Source organism: Rhinoderma darwinii, chromosome 9, assembly GCF_050947455.1.
Source record: "Rhinoderma darwinii isolate aRhiDar2 chromosome 9, aRhiDar2.hap1, whole genome shotgun sequence".
Taxonomy (NCBI): domain Eukaryota; kingdom Metazoa; phylum Chordata; class Amphibia; order Anura; family Rhinodermatidae; genus Rhinoderma; species Rhinoderma darwinii.
Window position 1 is genome coordinate 13,945,552 of NC_134695.1, and position 16,488 is coordinate 13,962,039.

At 44.1% G+C, this 16,488-nt stretch overlaps 1 protein-coding gene across 3 annotated transcripts in view; it reads left to right on the forward strand.

Moving 5' to 3' along the window:
* WDR74 (WD repeat domain 74) overlaps positions 1-16,488 on the forward strand; it is an 85,009-nt gene that overhangs the window by 43,822 nt on the left and 24,699 nt on the right. Inside the window, exons 2-5 of one of the 3 annotated variants that reach the window (XM_075837291.1) lie at positions 212-439; positions 574-680; positions 3,969-4,090; positions 10,063-10,126. In XM_075837291.1, the coding sequence (XP_075693406.1) occupies positions 382-439; positions 574-680; positions 3,969-4,090; positions 10,063-10,126 (351 nt within the window). In that variant the 5' untranslated portion in view covers positions 212-381. The remainder of the gene's footprint in view (positions 1-211; positions 440-573; positions 681-3,968; positions 4,091-10,062; positions 10,127-16,488) is intronic. The other 2 variants (XM_075837292.1, XM_075837293.1) reach the window with 2 other exon arrangements.

Sequence of the window (16,488 nt, forward strand, 5' to 3'; positions counted from 1 at the left end):
CCTCCGTTTTTTGGCGCGGTTTCCACGTCAAAAAACTCTGTGTACAGCACAGAAAGAGAAAACCTCGCAAGTGCACATTTACGGCCTGTCACATGCTCCAATGCATTATATTATATAGTCTTAGTTTATTGACTCTCTGTTATGACCGGCTACTGTACTAGCCATAATACCATTGAAACAACAGTGCTCAGTTAACAGTCATTCTTGTTAGTCTCTATAGAGGACCACCCGCAGACGGTATGATGCAAAGGCTATGCAACCCCCAACTTATCACAAGAATGGTATTTCCGGATCGATCAAACAGCGGGAACTACATTTCCCATCAGCCTCCGCGGCAAGACGGAAAGCGGAAGTGTCTGTTTCTTCAGTAAATTAGCAAATATGGCGACGCTTGCACGGAACCACGTGTGGGTCGGTACTGAAACGGGGGTTCTTAAGGGTAAAGAAATGAGACTGTTGTGTTGTGACATATGTGTGTGGGGTGCGCTCGGCGCTGTGCAAGTGACACTCCATGTGATGTATGCGTGTGTGAATCTCAGTAATGCCGGCTTTACTTCATTCCTACATTTACAGGTATAAACCTAGTGAAGAAACAGGCCACTAACTACACGGATGTCTCCTCTCTGGACCGGAGCCAGGAGATCAACGTCATGTGTTTTGGAGATCCACAGGAATTTGAGGTGATGGGGGGAGGAGTGCTGTTTGCTGCTCTCTGTATACACAGTTACTGTATGTATCGGGTCCCTTAGTTCACACGGAGTTTTCTGCCATAAGGCTATGTTCACACAGTATTTTGATGCGGAAACCGCATTGCAAAACTCGTCAAAAATGGCCCGAAAATGCCTCCCATTGAAATGGCGTCGGCGTCTTTTTCCCGCGAGCAGTAAAACTGCTTAGTGGGAAAAAGCAACATGCCCTATCTTCGGGCGTTTTACGCCTCTGACCTCTCATTGACTTCAATGGGAGGCAGAGAAAGCGTATTTTGTGGCGTTTTATGCCCGCGGCGCTCAATGGCCGCTGGCGAAAAACGCAGCGAAAATCGCCATGCAGGGAGAGGAAAATCTGCCTCACACTTCCAAACTGAATTTTGAGGCAGATATTCCTTCTGCAGAAAACTCTGTGTGAACATAGCCTAAAATTCAGTTCAGAATTTTGAGGCAGATTTTCCTCCGCCTGCACGCCGATTTTCGCAGCGAAATACCCTTTCTCTGCCTCCCATTGATGTCAACGGGAGGTCAGAAGTGTAAACGCCCGAAGATAGGGCATGTCCCTTCTTTTTCCCGCAAACCGTTTTTTTCGTTCGTGGGAAAAAAACGCCTCTGCCTCCCATTGAAATCAATGGGAGGCATTTTCAGACGTTTTGTGGCGCGGTTTCCGCGTCAATAAAACATCAAAAAACTCTGAACTGGCCCTGTGAGTTCACACAGAGTTTTATGCAGGAGGAAAATCTGCCTCAAAATTCCATTTGGAATTTTGAGGCAGATTTTCCTCTGCCTGCACGTCGGTTTTCGCAGCGTTTTTCGCCCGCAGCCATTGAGTGCCGCTGGCATAAAACACAGCGAAATACGTCTGAAGATGGGGCATGTCCCATTTTCGGCTGTTTTTTGGCGTGTTTTCTGACGCGGTTTCCGCGTAAAATGCTCGTCAAAATAATCTGTGTGAACACGATTATAATACGGCTGTCACTGCTGCACGTTCCTATTTCACAATGGCTGAGAGAAACACTGGCTGGGGATTCCACTCCGAGAGGGAACCCCTGACTACGTTAAAGGGAATGTGTTGCCAGCAAAACATGTTTGTTTTTTTTTTTTAGCTAAACAATTAGTGTGTAGGTGATTAAACATTGTTCTAATTTTTTTTTTTTTTTTTTTTTCACGAGTCAGGAAATATTATAAATTGGATTCAATTTATAATATTTCCCAGTACTGGTCACTAGATGGAGCCATTCCCAAAATTGCAGCATTGCATGTGGTAAAGCAACCACATTGCTTTATGCTGCAAAATTGGGTAAAAATCCCTCGCTCTAGTGAGCTCTGAGAATCCCCCCCTCCTTTATCCTGGCTAGTGCCGGGATAAACGAGGGGTTTGAACGGTGTAACCTCCTACACTGTGTGTCGGCATTTTTTGAGCTAACACACAGTGTAGTAGGTTTACATACAGTAGTAAACACACACTGAAACACGAACATACATAGAAATAACTTACCTGCTCCAGTCGCCGCCGCTCCCTCCGGTCCATCCGCTCTGTCTGCTGCCGCTGCTCCATGTGCACAAGTCCGGAAGCCGCGACCGGAAGTAGTAATCTTACTGTCCGGCCGCGACTTCCGGTCCACAGGAAAATGGCGCCGGACGGCGCGCATTTCAAATTGAACTTTGTGGGAGCGGCGCATGCGTCGTTCCCACACAGCGGCGTACACGATAGTGGAAGGAACGGGCCCCGTTCGCAGTCCCTATGGGACTGGAGCTGCCGTATTCCATGTCTGTATGTGTCGTTAATCGACACATACAGAAATGGAAAAAAATATGGCAGCCCCCATAGGGAAGAAAAAGTGTAAAAATAAAAAAAAGTAACACACAAATTAATCCAAACGTTTTTAATAAAGCACTAACATCTTAAAAATTTTTTTTGGGTGACACTGTTCCTTTAAGTCAGAGGTGAAGTCAAGGGCTCCTCCTTGAGCTCTGGAATCACTGGCCAGAGTGTTGCCGGGGATTCTGCTACTGTTGGAGCCCTTGGCGTCACTATCCATACATGGACAGTGACATCAGGGACTCCTCCAGGAAAGAAGCTGGGGCTTCCCCCTCTTATAGGGAGCCACAATGGCTCTATCTACAGGGGAGTGTGCGGCACCATTTACAGGGCACAAGAAAATGGGACAGCACTCTGCGAACACCAATGGCAACTAAACACTATAAATAAATATGCATTACTGCTAAATCTACTTACAATAGGGAGGTTCTTGATCAAATTGTGTGAGCCCACCTGCCACGACAAGGCGATTTTTCTTTGAGGTGGGTCCCTACACTGCTCAAAACTGGGACTAAGCCTACGTATATTTGGGGAAGGTAGGAAACTGCATTAAACTAATTAAAATCCGCCAGGGCAAAATGAGAGTAATGGAAGAGAGGCAGTCACTAACCCCACATGTATGCAATACTTATAAGACAAAGTTTGAACTGCACATTCCAGCAAAATTAAACAAAACGTGTATACTGGTGCAAGTGACTGCAAGTTTATACACCACACTGCGAACACTGTCACCTAAGCACTAAATAAATATGCATTGCTGCTGAATCTACCTACAATAGTGAGGTTCTTTATGCACATTTTAATCAAATTGTGCGAGCCTACCCGCCACAAGGCAACCTCTGAGGTGGGTCCCTACCATTTACAGGGGCAGGGGCTGCGTGCTACCGGCTACAAAGGGCATGGGTTTTATGCTACCAGTAGTGGTCAGCACATATCGTCTAGCCCTAGTGGTAGTTAGACATAACCTTCCTTTTAAATAACTGGATAACCAGAGCGAGATAGTGGCCACCATAGTAGTTGTCAGCCAAAGTAGTGCAATAATTTTTGTCAGTTTATTTGTATTTAGGAATTCTGGAAAGCCATGCCCATTAGCCACGCCCACCATATAAGTACTGCCCGTAAGACACACCCACCAAAGACACCACACCCTAAGTGTCCCTGGAAATTTTTAAAAAAATGTTTGCACCTATTCTGTGCTACTAATAATTGGGTAACTGTTATGGCAGCTATCATAGCTTTCTTTGCCTGAATAATCTAGTTATTCCGCAAAATAGTCGCTGCCTACAGACTGATTTGCTGTTCAGGAGTGTAGGAAAGTTGGGTGGCAATCCTAGTTGGTGCTGTATATTGTCTACACTATTGGTTGTCCTCTATCTTTCTTTTATTTATTTAACCTGTTCTGACTATTTGGATTTTGTTTCACATCTGTGTCTACTCAGGTGCTGCTGGGGTGCCGAGATGGGACAGTTAGAGTCTTTAACACTGAAAAAGCCAAATTTACAGAATTCCATGAGTGTAGAGGAGGAGAGGGGCTGTTCCGGGGTCTTGGCGTGCTGGAAAAGTGAGTAACTATACATTGTCAGTCATTGTGTAATGAAATATTCATAGGAAGGTCGGGTTCCCTACGTCTTAAAGAGGCTCTGTCACCACATTAGAAGTGTCCTATCCCCTATATAAGGAGATGGGCGCTATAATGTAGGTGACAGCAGTGCTTTTTATTTAGAAAAACAATCTATTTTCACCACGTTAGGAGCGATTTTAGCTTTATGCTAATTAGTTTCTTAATGCTCAAGTGGGTGTTGTACAGAGGAGTGTATGACGCTGACCAATCAGTCATGCACTCCTCTCCATTCATTTAATCAGCACATAGTGACACTGCGTTGTTCACTATGTGCTGTCTTATACTGACACATTTACGTTACTCTCTCTCTGTCTCTGTCTCAGACGCAGTTTTTTGCAGGCAGAAAATTCTGCCTCAAAATTCTGCTTAAATTTTGAGGCAGATTTTGATCTGCCTGCATGCAGTTTGCCACGTTTTTGGCCCGTGGCCATTTAGCGCCACGGGCAAAAACATTGTGAAAAACGCTTTCACTGCCTCCCATTGATGTCAGAGGAGTAAACGCCCAAAGATAGGGCATGTCGCTTTTTCCCTCAGTGGCCGCGGGCAAATAACGTGGCAATCTGCGTGCAGGCAGGTCAAAATCTGCCTCAAAATTCAACACAGATTTTAAGGCAGAATTTTCTGCCAGCATAAAAATACTCAGCGTGAACAGGGCCTAATACAGGATCTCTTGGAACAAGATCCAGCAGCAGGTGAGGAAAATGTGCTGACATGATTGTGTGTACCAAGATGTCTGACATAGGTGGAGTGGGCAGACTTACATTTATCAGGCTGTGAAAGGGGGGAGGGAGAGAAGTGCCTGTACTTAGATCAGGGATGGATGGAGGCACCAAGGATTATTATGATGATTAGTGTGTGTGACAGTGTGCAGGGAGGGAGCTGGCTGCCTGTAATTTGTAATTAGAGCAGGGAAGGACCCTGTGACCATAGAGGGGCGTGGCAGTATGCAAATAGCTGAGATGCTTGGGAGGAAGAGGGGGGGTGCAACAGTCTCCTCAGATGCAGCAGGGGATCATGGGTATGGTGGGTTACAAGACAGTAAACAGGCAGCAAGGGAAGAAAACAAACAGAGCAGCAGTGATGATGGCGATCAAACACAGAAACTGGTTAGAAGTTTAATAGGGGGTATTATGGAATGCAAACAAAGGCTCGGGATACTTTTTAGAATTTATTTATTTGTATTTTTTTCCTTGACAACCAGGAGCCAGGCTCCTCTTTCTGACCAACCGCTACACCAATGTTTGTACCCTGTGCCAGTCACTGCACTGGTTACCCATTCCCTTCAGAATATAATTCTAACTTATTACTCACTCGCAGCATGAAAAGTTTATCTCCCTGGTTTTCTCTCTGTAAGGAAAGGGGGGAGGGGGGCTGCAAGTAACATAGTTACATAGTTACATAGTTAGTACGGCTGAAAAAAGACACATGTCCATCAAGTTCAACCAAGGGAAGGGAAAAGGGAAGGAAAAATGTCTACACATAGGAGCTAATATTTTTTTGTTCTAGGAAATTATCTAACCCTTTTTTAAAGCCATCTACTGTCCCTGCTGTGACCAGCTCCTGCGGTAGGCTATTCCATAAATTCACAGTTCTCACTGTAAAGAAGCCTTGTCGCCTCTGCAGCTTGAACCTTTTTTTCTCCAGACGGAGGGAGTGCCCCCTTGTTTTTTGAGGGGGTTTTACAAGGAACAGGATTTCACCATATTTTTTGTATGTGCCATTAATATATTTATATAAGTTAATCATGTCCCCCCTTAGTCGTCTTTTCTCAAGGCTAAATAGGTTTAATTCTTTCAATCTTTCCTCATAACTTAAATTCTCCATGCCCCTTATTAGCTTCGTTGCTCTTCTTTGTATTTTTTCCAACTCCAGGGCATCCTTTCTATGAACTGGAGCCCAGAACTGAACTGCATATTCTAGATGAGGCCTCACTAATGCTTTGTAAAGTGGCATTATTACATCCCTGTCCCGCGAGTCCATGCCTCTTTTAATACACGACAATATCCTGCTGGCCTTTGAAGCAGCTGATTGACACTGCATGCTGTTATTGAGTTTATGATTTACAAGTACACCCAGATCCTTCTCAACAAGTGAATCCGCCAGTGTAGCGCCCCCTAGGACATATGATGCATGCAGGTTGTTGGTACCAAGATGCATAACTTTACATTTATCTACATTAAACTTCATTTGCCAAGTGGACGCCCAAACACTTAGTTTGTTTAAATCTGCCTGTAATTCATGAACATCTTCCATAGTCTGAACTATATTACATAGCTTGGTGTCATCTGCAAAAATAGAAATAGTGCTATTAATCCCTTCCTCTATATCATTAATAAATAAGTTGAATAATAGTGGTCCCAGCACTGAACCCTGGGGTACACCACTTATAACCGGGGACCATTCAGAGAAGGAATCATTGACCACAACCCTCTGGATACGGTCCTTGAGCCAATTCTCAATCCAATTACAAACTATATTTTCTAAACCTATAGTCCTTAATTTACCCATTAGGCGTCTATGGGGGACAGTGTCAAATGCCTTTGCAAAGTCCAAAAACACTAAATCCACAGCGGCCCCTCTGTCTAGACTTCTGCTCACCTCTTCATAAAAACAGATTAGGTTAGTTTGACAACTTCTGTCCTTAGTAAAACCGTGCTGGCTGTCACTTATAATGCTATTTATTGTCACATAATCCTGTATATAGTCCCTCAATAGCCCCTCAAACATTTTCCCCACGATGGATGTTAAGCTTACTGGTCTATAATTACCCGGGGAAGACCTAGAGCCCTTTTTGAAAATAGGCACCACATTTGCCCTGCGCCAGTCCCTTGGCACTATACCAGTCACTAGAGATTCTCTGAATATTCTGAAAAGGGGGACAGAAATAACTGAACTAAGCTCTTTAAGAATTCTAGGGTGTAACCCATCTGGTCCCGGAGCCTTGTGCACATTTATTTTATTTAATTTAGCTTGGACCATCTCTACATTCATCCAATTCAGTATATCAACTGATATATTAACAGCACTGGCACCGGCTACATCAGCTGCTCTTTCTTCTGTTGTATATACAGAGCTAAAGAACCCATTTAGTAACTCTGCCTTCTCTTGATCCCCTGTGATCAACTCCCCATTACCATTATCTAGGGGTCCTACATGTTCAGACCTTGGCTTTTTTGCATTTATATGCTTGAAGAATTTTTTAGGATTTGTTTTACTATCCTTGGCCACCTGCCTTTCATTTTGTATTTTTGCTAATTTTATTACATTTTTACAGATTTTATTAAGCTCTTTATATTTTACAAAGGCTACAGCTGTACCCTCAGATTTGTATTTTTTAAATGCCCTTTTTTTGTCATGTATTGCCCCTTTCACAGAAGGTGTAAGCCATGTGGGGTTTAATTTGAGTCGTTTATACTTATTACCTGTAGGAATAAATTTTGCACTATAATAACTCAAAGTAGATTTGAAAATCTCCCATTTATCATTTGTTCCATTATTTGACATTAGTTCTTCCCAGTCTATATCCTGAATTGCAGCCCTCATCCTGGGGAAATTGGCTTTCTTAAAATTAAATGTTTTTGCCCTCCCAGCCTGCGTTTGTTTTTTACAGTATAGGTAAAATGTAACTATATTATGATCACTGTTACCGAGGTTTTCACGAACATTGACATTCCCAACAAGCTCTGCATTATTAGAAATGACCAGATCCAACAGAGCTTCACCTCTAGTCGGGTCTTCCACAAACTGGCCCATAAAATTTTCCTGCAACAGGTTGAGGAAATGTCTCCCCTTTGCAGTTGAAGCCGAACCATGACACCAATTAATATCCCGGAAATTAAAATCTCCCATTATCACTACAGTACCCGCCTGTGCAGCCCGCTCCATCTGTTTATATATCTGACCTTCCATCTCCTCAGTTATATTGGGGGGTCTATAGATTACACCAAAAGTAATTTTTTCAGTGTTTACCTCCCTTTCTAGTTCCACCCACAAGGTTTCAACCTCCTCACAGTCTTGACCCACTATTGTCTCTTTCACACTCGCCTTCATATCACTTCTCACATACAGACATACACCACCACCTTTCCTATTTGTCCTGTCTTTACGAAAAAGTGTAAAACCCTGTAGATTTACAGCCCAGTCATGTGAAGAGTCCAGCCATGTTTCAGCAACACCAACTATATCTATATTTTCTTCCAGTATCAAGGCCTCCAGCTCCCCCATTTTGCTTGCTAGACTTCTGGCATTTGTGAACATACACTTTAACTTGCCTGTCAGTTTTTCACTTTTATTATCAGAAATGTGATGACATTAATCGGTCCTTTTTATTTACACTGATGTTTTGTAACGAAAGGATCTCCTTATCTTGTTGTCTAGCCCTCTCCCCACATTCTGTTTCTCCCCCCACCAATATAGTCTGACCCCTCTCTAACCTGGCTACCCCTTTTTTTTCTACATTGACCTCCCTCCTCAGCCCTAGTTTAAATACTCCGCCACCCCAGCTAGAATTCTCTCCCCCAGCACAGCGGACCCCCTTCCATTTAGGTGCAAATCATCTGCAGAATACAGTTTGTACCCCAATGAAAAGTCAGCCCAGTGCTCTAGGAACCCAAATCCTTCTCCTCTACACCAAGACTTCAGCCATGCATTTAACTCCCTGAGCTCCCGCTGTCTTTCCTGGGATGCGCATGGCACAGGCAGTATTCCTGAGAATACAACCTTGGAGGTCCTTCCCTTCAGCTTGTAGCCTAGTTCTTTAAAATTATTCTTAAGGCTCCTCCACCTACCATTTATTCTGTCGTTGGTACCGACATGGACCACGACAGCTGGATCATCACCAGCCCCTCCCAGCAATTTGTCCACCCGTTCCACCACATGCCGAACCCTGGCACCAGGGAGACAGCAAACCATTCGGTTGAGGCGGTCTTGGCGACAAATTATTCTATCCGTCTTCCTGATTATAGAATCCCCTACAACTATCAATTGTCTTGGCTTGCCTGCATTACCATCCCGCCGACTACTAGCTGGGCTGTTCTCCCGGCTGTTAGGGAGATCAGTATCCACTAGGGCTGCCTTTTCTGAGACTGACACCCTCGCATCATCACCCAACCTGGCAATTTTGCTTGGAATGCCAGAAACCGGATCGGCCTTCCTTGTCTTTGACCCCTTTCTACTGCCCCTAACTACATTAACCCAGCTACTTACCTGATCCTGCTCACCCATGTCTTCACCCTCCAGTTGTAACCCACTAACTGCATGCTCTGTGAGCAGCAAGCTCCGCTCAAAATTGTCTATCCTCCTCAGTGTTGCATTCTGCTCCTCCAGATCTCTAATACGAGCTTCCAGGTGAACAACATGCTCACATCTGCCACAGAGATATTCACCCTGGAACTCCGGCTCCAGTCGTGTATACATATGACAAACTGTGCACTGAAGAAAACCTCCAATCTTGCTATCCATTATCCAAGTTACACCAAAACAGCGAACAATTGTCAAAGAAAAACAAGAGTACTTACTGGGGCTTCAACTCCTCTTTTCAACTCCGGTTTTAGAACTCCACTTAGTTCACAAGCCACTTAAACCACCAAGCTCAGAAAGAGCAAGCCAAGCTCAGAAAGAGGAAAAAAGATCACCACCTGTTACTGCCATCTCTTCCCCTGTACAGCTTCCAGTGACTCCAATTGGTAAAAGGGGAGATATCATGAAGAATAGTCTATGTATCACCACCTGGAGAGGATATGTCCTTTAATTGTGCATGTTAAGTGTGACCATTGTAGATGCAGCAGAGGGTTAATATTTAATTATCTGTTCAATTTCAAGTAAGGCATATTTTTTGAAGCCATGGATACCTGCTGGATTGGCACTGTGGATACTTTGCATTGCTAAATCTTTATTAATCTTTTCTATTTTAGTGCTATTGTAACTTGTGTAGAGTCAGGACTGCTGAAGGTGTGGAAAGAAGGATCAAATGAAAATGTAAGTTAAATCTCTGTAAAGTATATTTGATTTGCTTAACTGAATGTCCCACAGATTCTCTGTACTTTTGCTCCCGTCGTCCTGTTCGTGTTTTTTGTGTTCTAAATATCGGTTTTAGTGTGACATGTTGTTTTTTTTTTTTTTAAGTTTTAGTAACCATTTTTTGTTACATTATAGCGATTGTCCAGTTTGAGGGCTGTATTTTACACTTATGACAACAGTATATATAGGTCCAGGTGTTGGACCCCCACCAATCATATATATACAGATGACCTATCCTTATCAATAGGTAATCAGTATCAAAAACATCCCTCTTCCTGCACAACCCCTTTTAAGGCGAAGGCCTTATTCATATGACAGGGATTCCCGGCCGTGTGACGGCTGTTTTTTGAACGGTCGTCACATGGTCGCAGCAGGAACAATAGACCCCAAATGGGGCTACTCATACAGCCGATTTAGTTTTTTAAAAAAAAAATAGAGCATGCCTATTTTTGGACATTCTCCTGGCCCCATAGTAGTCTTTGGGGCGTGTAAAGCAAGGCTGTCACTCGGATTTGATCCGAATGACTGCTGTGCTTTCTGCCGTTCGCTCTATTCCCCTCCTCACAGTGCGAAGTGCATGTGAGGAGGAGGGTATTTTTTATTTTTTTTTGCTCCCTGTAGGAGTGGAATCCCTAATCCCCGGCCACAGCGTTGCCGAAGCTGTGGCCGGGGATTCCGCTCCAGCCAGGAGGAATCCCCAACTTCACTGTCCATATATGGACAGTCACGTCATGGACTTCTCCTGAAGCGGTCCCCTACTCCTGAAGCGGAATCCCCGGCGCTGTGGCCGGTAATTCGGATCCAGGAGAAGTTCCTGACTTCACTGTCCTTATATGGACACAGGGACTTCTGAAGCGGAATCCCTGACGCTGTGGCTGGTGATTCAGGAGAAGTCCCTGACTTCTCTCTCCATATATGGACATTGCAGTCAGGGACTTCTCCTGGAACGATCCCCCTACAGTGGCGCTGTCTACAGGAAGGTAGGGGGGTGCCATCTATTGGGGGGGCTGTGTGGCACTACCTACAAGGGGGGCTATGTGGGGCATTATCTACAGAGGGAAGTGCGTGGAGAAAAATTTACAAATTAAATTCATCCTTTTTTAAAACAGAAAGGGAAAGAAACTGATGTTAAACGGGTCAAAAACGGAAACACGGAACGGATGCAAAACGGCCGTTTTTATCGGCCGACACTTGGACGCTGTCGTGTGAATAGAGCCTATTCACATGACAGGGTCCGAGTGTCAGCTTATAAAAACAACCATTTTGGTCAGTTTTTCTCGGCCGTTTTGCATCCGTTTTTCCAGTACATCTCTCATGACCACACCACAGGAGGTTGCCCTAGGAAGACAAAGAGGTTAAAAGGCCCCACCCACCACCCACTTGCCAGTGTTCTTCCTGTCCCTACAGGGTCAGGAGCAGAGGGACGTCGCTCCTGGATAAAACTCTGGCAGGGGGCGAGATCGGGGAATCCGTGCACTCTCCCTTCTATTCCTCCTATGTGCCTAGGTTAATTACCTCCCTAACGAGAAGTCCCTTAGCTCCCAACCAAAACGCGTACCTTACAAATCCTAGGCAGGGTTCCGGTAGTGTGTGAGGTTCGGGATTTCCAAGCCATGCTCCGGAAGAGGCTGCGTGACCATGCGAGGACCGGCAGCTCTATAAGGTTGGTAGCACCGGCAACATCCTCGTAAGCGGCCGCATAGCCGGAAGTTCTCAGTTGCCTGCTATGACGCGGCCGCATCTCAATGGAATAGCAGCGACCGGAAATGGAAGGCAGGAAATTCAAAACACCCGCATTTAAAGGGACCCGCACAGATATGTAGTTAGAGCTAATACCTCTAACATGAAATTATGTATATACAGCTTTAAGCATATATCTTGTGAATTGGATATTGCATTTGTCTGTTGCTTGTTGCGTTGATGGAACTACCTCGTTCTGACGGAATTCCAGATATGTCCCAGAGTCATGTGAGTTACGACTCCGTATGTAAGTACACCGTACTTTACCTGCCTTTTTGTTTTCTCTAGGATAAAGATTCCTCTCAGAGACAAACTGATAACAAGAAGGTTAAAAAATGTGCGACTTGTGGGAAAAAACTGCCAGTCGCATAAGAAACAATTGTCAAGACTATCGCTAAACTGCTAAAGGAGGAACAACCGACGTTTATGTCTGAACTTAGGGCTATAATTCGTGAGGAAGTGAGTCAGTCAGTAGCCTCCCTCGCCCCTCCTTAAGAAACTCTGTCACGCTCCCGGGCAAAAAGGCCACGGACTGAAGTGGAACAAAAATGGTGCCCGCCATCTCAAGGGTCTGACTCTGAACAGGAGTGTTATTACTTATCAGAGGGCTAGTTAGGAGAGGAACTCCTGCCTTCAGCCTCATCTACTCAGGAGAAAAAAAAATGCTTCTCTTCAGAGATGTCTGATACCTTAATCCAGGCAATACAGGAGATAATGGATATTCCCGAAGAAGACCAAACCCATACCATCCAGGATGAGCTGTTTGGGGGCCTTACGGAGAAGAAAATAAAGATTTTTCCAGTAAATGAGAATCTCAAGAAAATGGTAACGATAGAATGGGAGGATTCAGAAAAAAGACTCTTCATTTCAAGAGAATTCAAAAACAGATTTCTCTTTGAGCCAGAAGACACGAAACCTAGGGATGAGATCCAAAAAGTGGATATTCCTTTAGCTAGGGTTGCTAAAAAAAACATAATCCCCTTCGAAGACTCCTCTGTTGAAGGACCACATGTACCGGAAGGCAGATGGACTGCTGAAAAGAGCTTGGGAATCTTCATTCGCTTTAATCTCTACAAATATCGCGGCCACATCTGTAGCAAGGTCGATGTTTATAATGGCTAAACCGAGTGGAGACCCATTTCATGATGAAAACATCAAGAGAAGATCTATTAGAATCTCTACCCTTACTAAAAATGGCAACCGGATTCTTGGTAGACTCATCAGCTGAATCCATTAGATTTGCTGCCAGGAATGGGGCTCTCTCAAATGCTGCTAGAAGAGCATTATGGCTCAAGTTGTGGTCAGGAGACACGAAGTCCAAAAACAAGCTATGTTCTATCCCATTTACAGGATCTCTGATGTTTGGTCCTCTCCTGGATAACATGCTGGAGAGTGTAGCGGATAGAAAAAAGGGTTTTCCAGAAGAGCAACCTAAAAAGCCCCCTCGGTTTTGTACGTTTCGCCAACAGAGGGAAGCAACCTTACAGAACCACAGAGGAAAATGGAAATCTGGTCGCTGGAGTTACCCCAAGGGGGGAAGGGGTCGAGGATATCTCCTCAACCCCCAATAACTAATTTCAGCCCTCAAAGCAATTAGGCCAAGAGTGTGTGGGGAGACTCCTACATTTTTATTCCAACTGGACCAGAGTAACCCAGAACCCTTGGGTTCTACAGATTAGAGAAGAAGGGTACAAAATAGAGTTCTCCTCCAGAGAAATTTCTAATAACCAAGTACCGAGCAAGAGATCTTCATCAAATCCTTATCCTGGACATCCAAAAACTGCTAAAATTAAAAGCTATTACTCCAGTTCCCCACAACGAAAGATTCAAAGGGAACCTGTCACCAGCTTTTCACCTATTGAACTTTACTTATCCCTCACTGGCCGCTGCTATCAAAAGTTCACTGCCGTTATCCCCTCGCCTAAACTCCTCCTCTGACTGTAAATAACGGTCTGCAAACATTTTCGCCTTTTATCGTAATAATCCGGTGTCCCGTTGTGCGCACACACCAGAAGAGGACATCAATTTTCAAGTGCCGGATTTTGTGTATGGGGGGAGGCGGGGAGCTGTCAATCAAAAGTAAAGAGGCGGGGTAAACTTGGAAAGACTTGAGGAATGAAGATCTGACTCTTTTATGCTCATTAGCATACAGTGTGGGAACACTAAAGCTGAATACTAAAGCTACAGAGCCGACTAAAAAGATAATTCTAGGTTATATAGAAATGATTTTTCACCCACTACTACCTGATATTGCTGGTTTAATAGGTGAAATGCTGGTGACAGGTTCCCTTTAAGGGCCACTATTCGAAAATCTTCTTAGTCAAGAAACCAAACGGTTCTTACAGGACGATAATCAACCTGATGTTACTGAACAAATGGGTGAAATATCGCAAGTTCAAAATGGAGTCTCTCAGATCGACTATTCCTCTAATAAGGGAAGAAGTGTCACTGTGTACGATCGATTTAAAGGATTCGTACTATCACGTCCCTATCCATCCAGATTTGCGATTCGGAATGGTGCTTCCATCCTCCACTTCCAATTTGTCTGTCTCCCCTTCGGCTTTTCCTCAGCCCCCAGAATTTTTACAAAAATGATGGCAGAGATTGTCATTCTTAAGAAGTCAGGGCATAATGATTATCCCATATTTAGCCTATTTCCTGTTGACAGCAGATACTCCGTCTATCCTAAACAGCCATCGGTTACAAGTTCTTTCCCTACTACAGCAATTGGGATGGTTACTCAACATCGAGAAATCAAGTCTTCCTCGTCAAAAACAGAAGGTCTTCTTAGGAGTGCTCCTAGACTCCTCCCTTCAACATTCCTTCCTACCAAGGGAGAAACAAATACTTCTGACAGAAGTAAGGACATTTTGGGGAAAGAGCACATGTTCCATAAGGGAAGGAATGCGGATGTTGGGAATGATGGCGTCTTGCATCCATTCCATGGAGTCCATTTCACTCCAGACCCTTACACAATCTGATCCTGTCCCAGTGGGATCGAAAAGAGGACTCCTTGAATTCAAGGATTCAGATTTCCGAAACCGTGAAGTCCTCTCTCCACTGGTGGCTCTGCCCAAATAACATAATCAAGGGGGTCCCAGGAGAATGGTCCCTGAACAGAGAAATTTTTCTGTCCTTAACCCAACGGTGGGGTTATCCACAAATAGACCTATTTGCCACAAGGAAAAACTCCCAAGTAGAGAGATTCTTCTCCCCAAATCTCAAAGACAACCCTTTGGGGGTTGATGCATTATCCCATCCCTGGGACATGGATCTGGCCTATACCTTTCCTCCGTTTCCTCTAATACCAGTGGTATTAAGAAAAATCCAGGAAGATTTGACAAGGCTTATCATTCTTCCCTATTGGCCAAAAATAAGCTGGTTTCCAATCCTAAAGTACCTAGCATTGGAAGACACTTTCATGCTCCCAGTCAAGAAGAATCTTCTCTCCCAGGGTCCCTTATTCTTTCAGGGAATAGAAACTCTGAAGTTATCAGCCTGGATCCTGAAAGGCAGATCTTGAGAAACTACGGTCTGTCAGATGAGGTAATTTCAACTATCTTTTTAAACCATAAAGAAGTTACCTCAAAAAACTTGGAAGAAATTCTGTTCCTGGTATGGATATCCGGGACCAGACCCCTTTCTTCCCAACATCAAAAAAGGGATTAGCCCTAGTACCTTTTTTAAAAGTGCAGATCTCCGCCTTAAGTAATTATTTCAATACTCCATTAGCTAAACATCGGTGGATCAGAAGATTCACTCAAGCAGTTTCTAAATTGAAACCTTCCCTAAAGAAATCAGTGCCTACCTGGGATTTAAATGTAGTGTTAACGGTTCTTTGCGATTTCCCCCTCCCCCCCACTATGAGCCACTCAACACGATTAATATGCATTTTTTTAACTCTAAAATCTGCATTCGTAGTCGCTATTACATCAGCAAGAAGGATTGGAGAAATCCAATCTCTGTCCGTCATAGAACCCTACCTAAGAGTTCAAAAAAACAAGATCATTCTAAAACTAGATCCTTTCTTTATTCCGAAAGTATCTACTGCCTTCCATAGAGACCAAGAAATAATTTTACCTTCTTGTTTGTCTTTAGGATCTGGACAAAAGGAAGAAAAATTCCATTGCCTGGATGTCAGGTGAACAATTCCTCAGTATCTGGATAGAACCTCCTCTTGGAGACCAGATAAAAATCTTTGTCCTGTATGGGGGAAAGAATAGAGGAAACAAAGGCTCTCTAGCGAGATGGGTAAAAACTACCTTACAAGAAGCCTACAAGTCCCAAGGACTATGTGCCCCACAAGGCATTAATGCCCATTCAACGGGGGCAGTTTTGGCATCCTGGGCAGAAAGAAGAGAAGCCTCTATGGACCAAATCTGCAGAGCTGCCACCTGGTCAAGCCATACGTTTTGCAAACATTATAGGCTAGATGTTCTGTCCGATACGGATTTATGTTTTGGACGGAAAGTCCTCCAATCCGTAGTCCTCCCCGAGCATTATAATTTGTTATTGCTCCTGTGGTGCTGTCATGAGGAATGTACTGGAAAGTAGGAGTTAAATTGTATTTCCAGGAATCC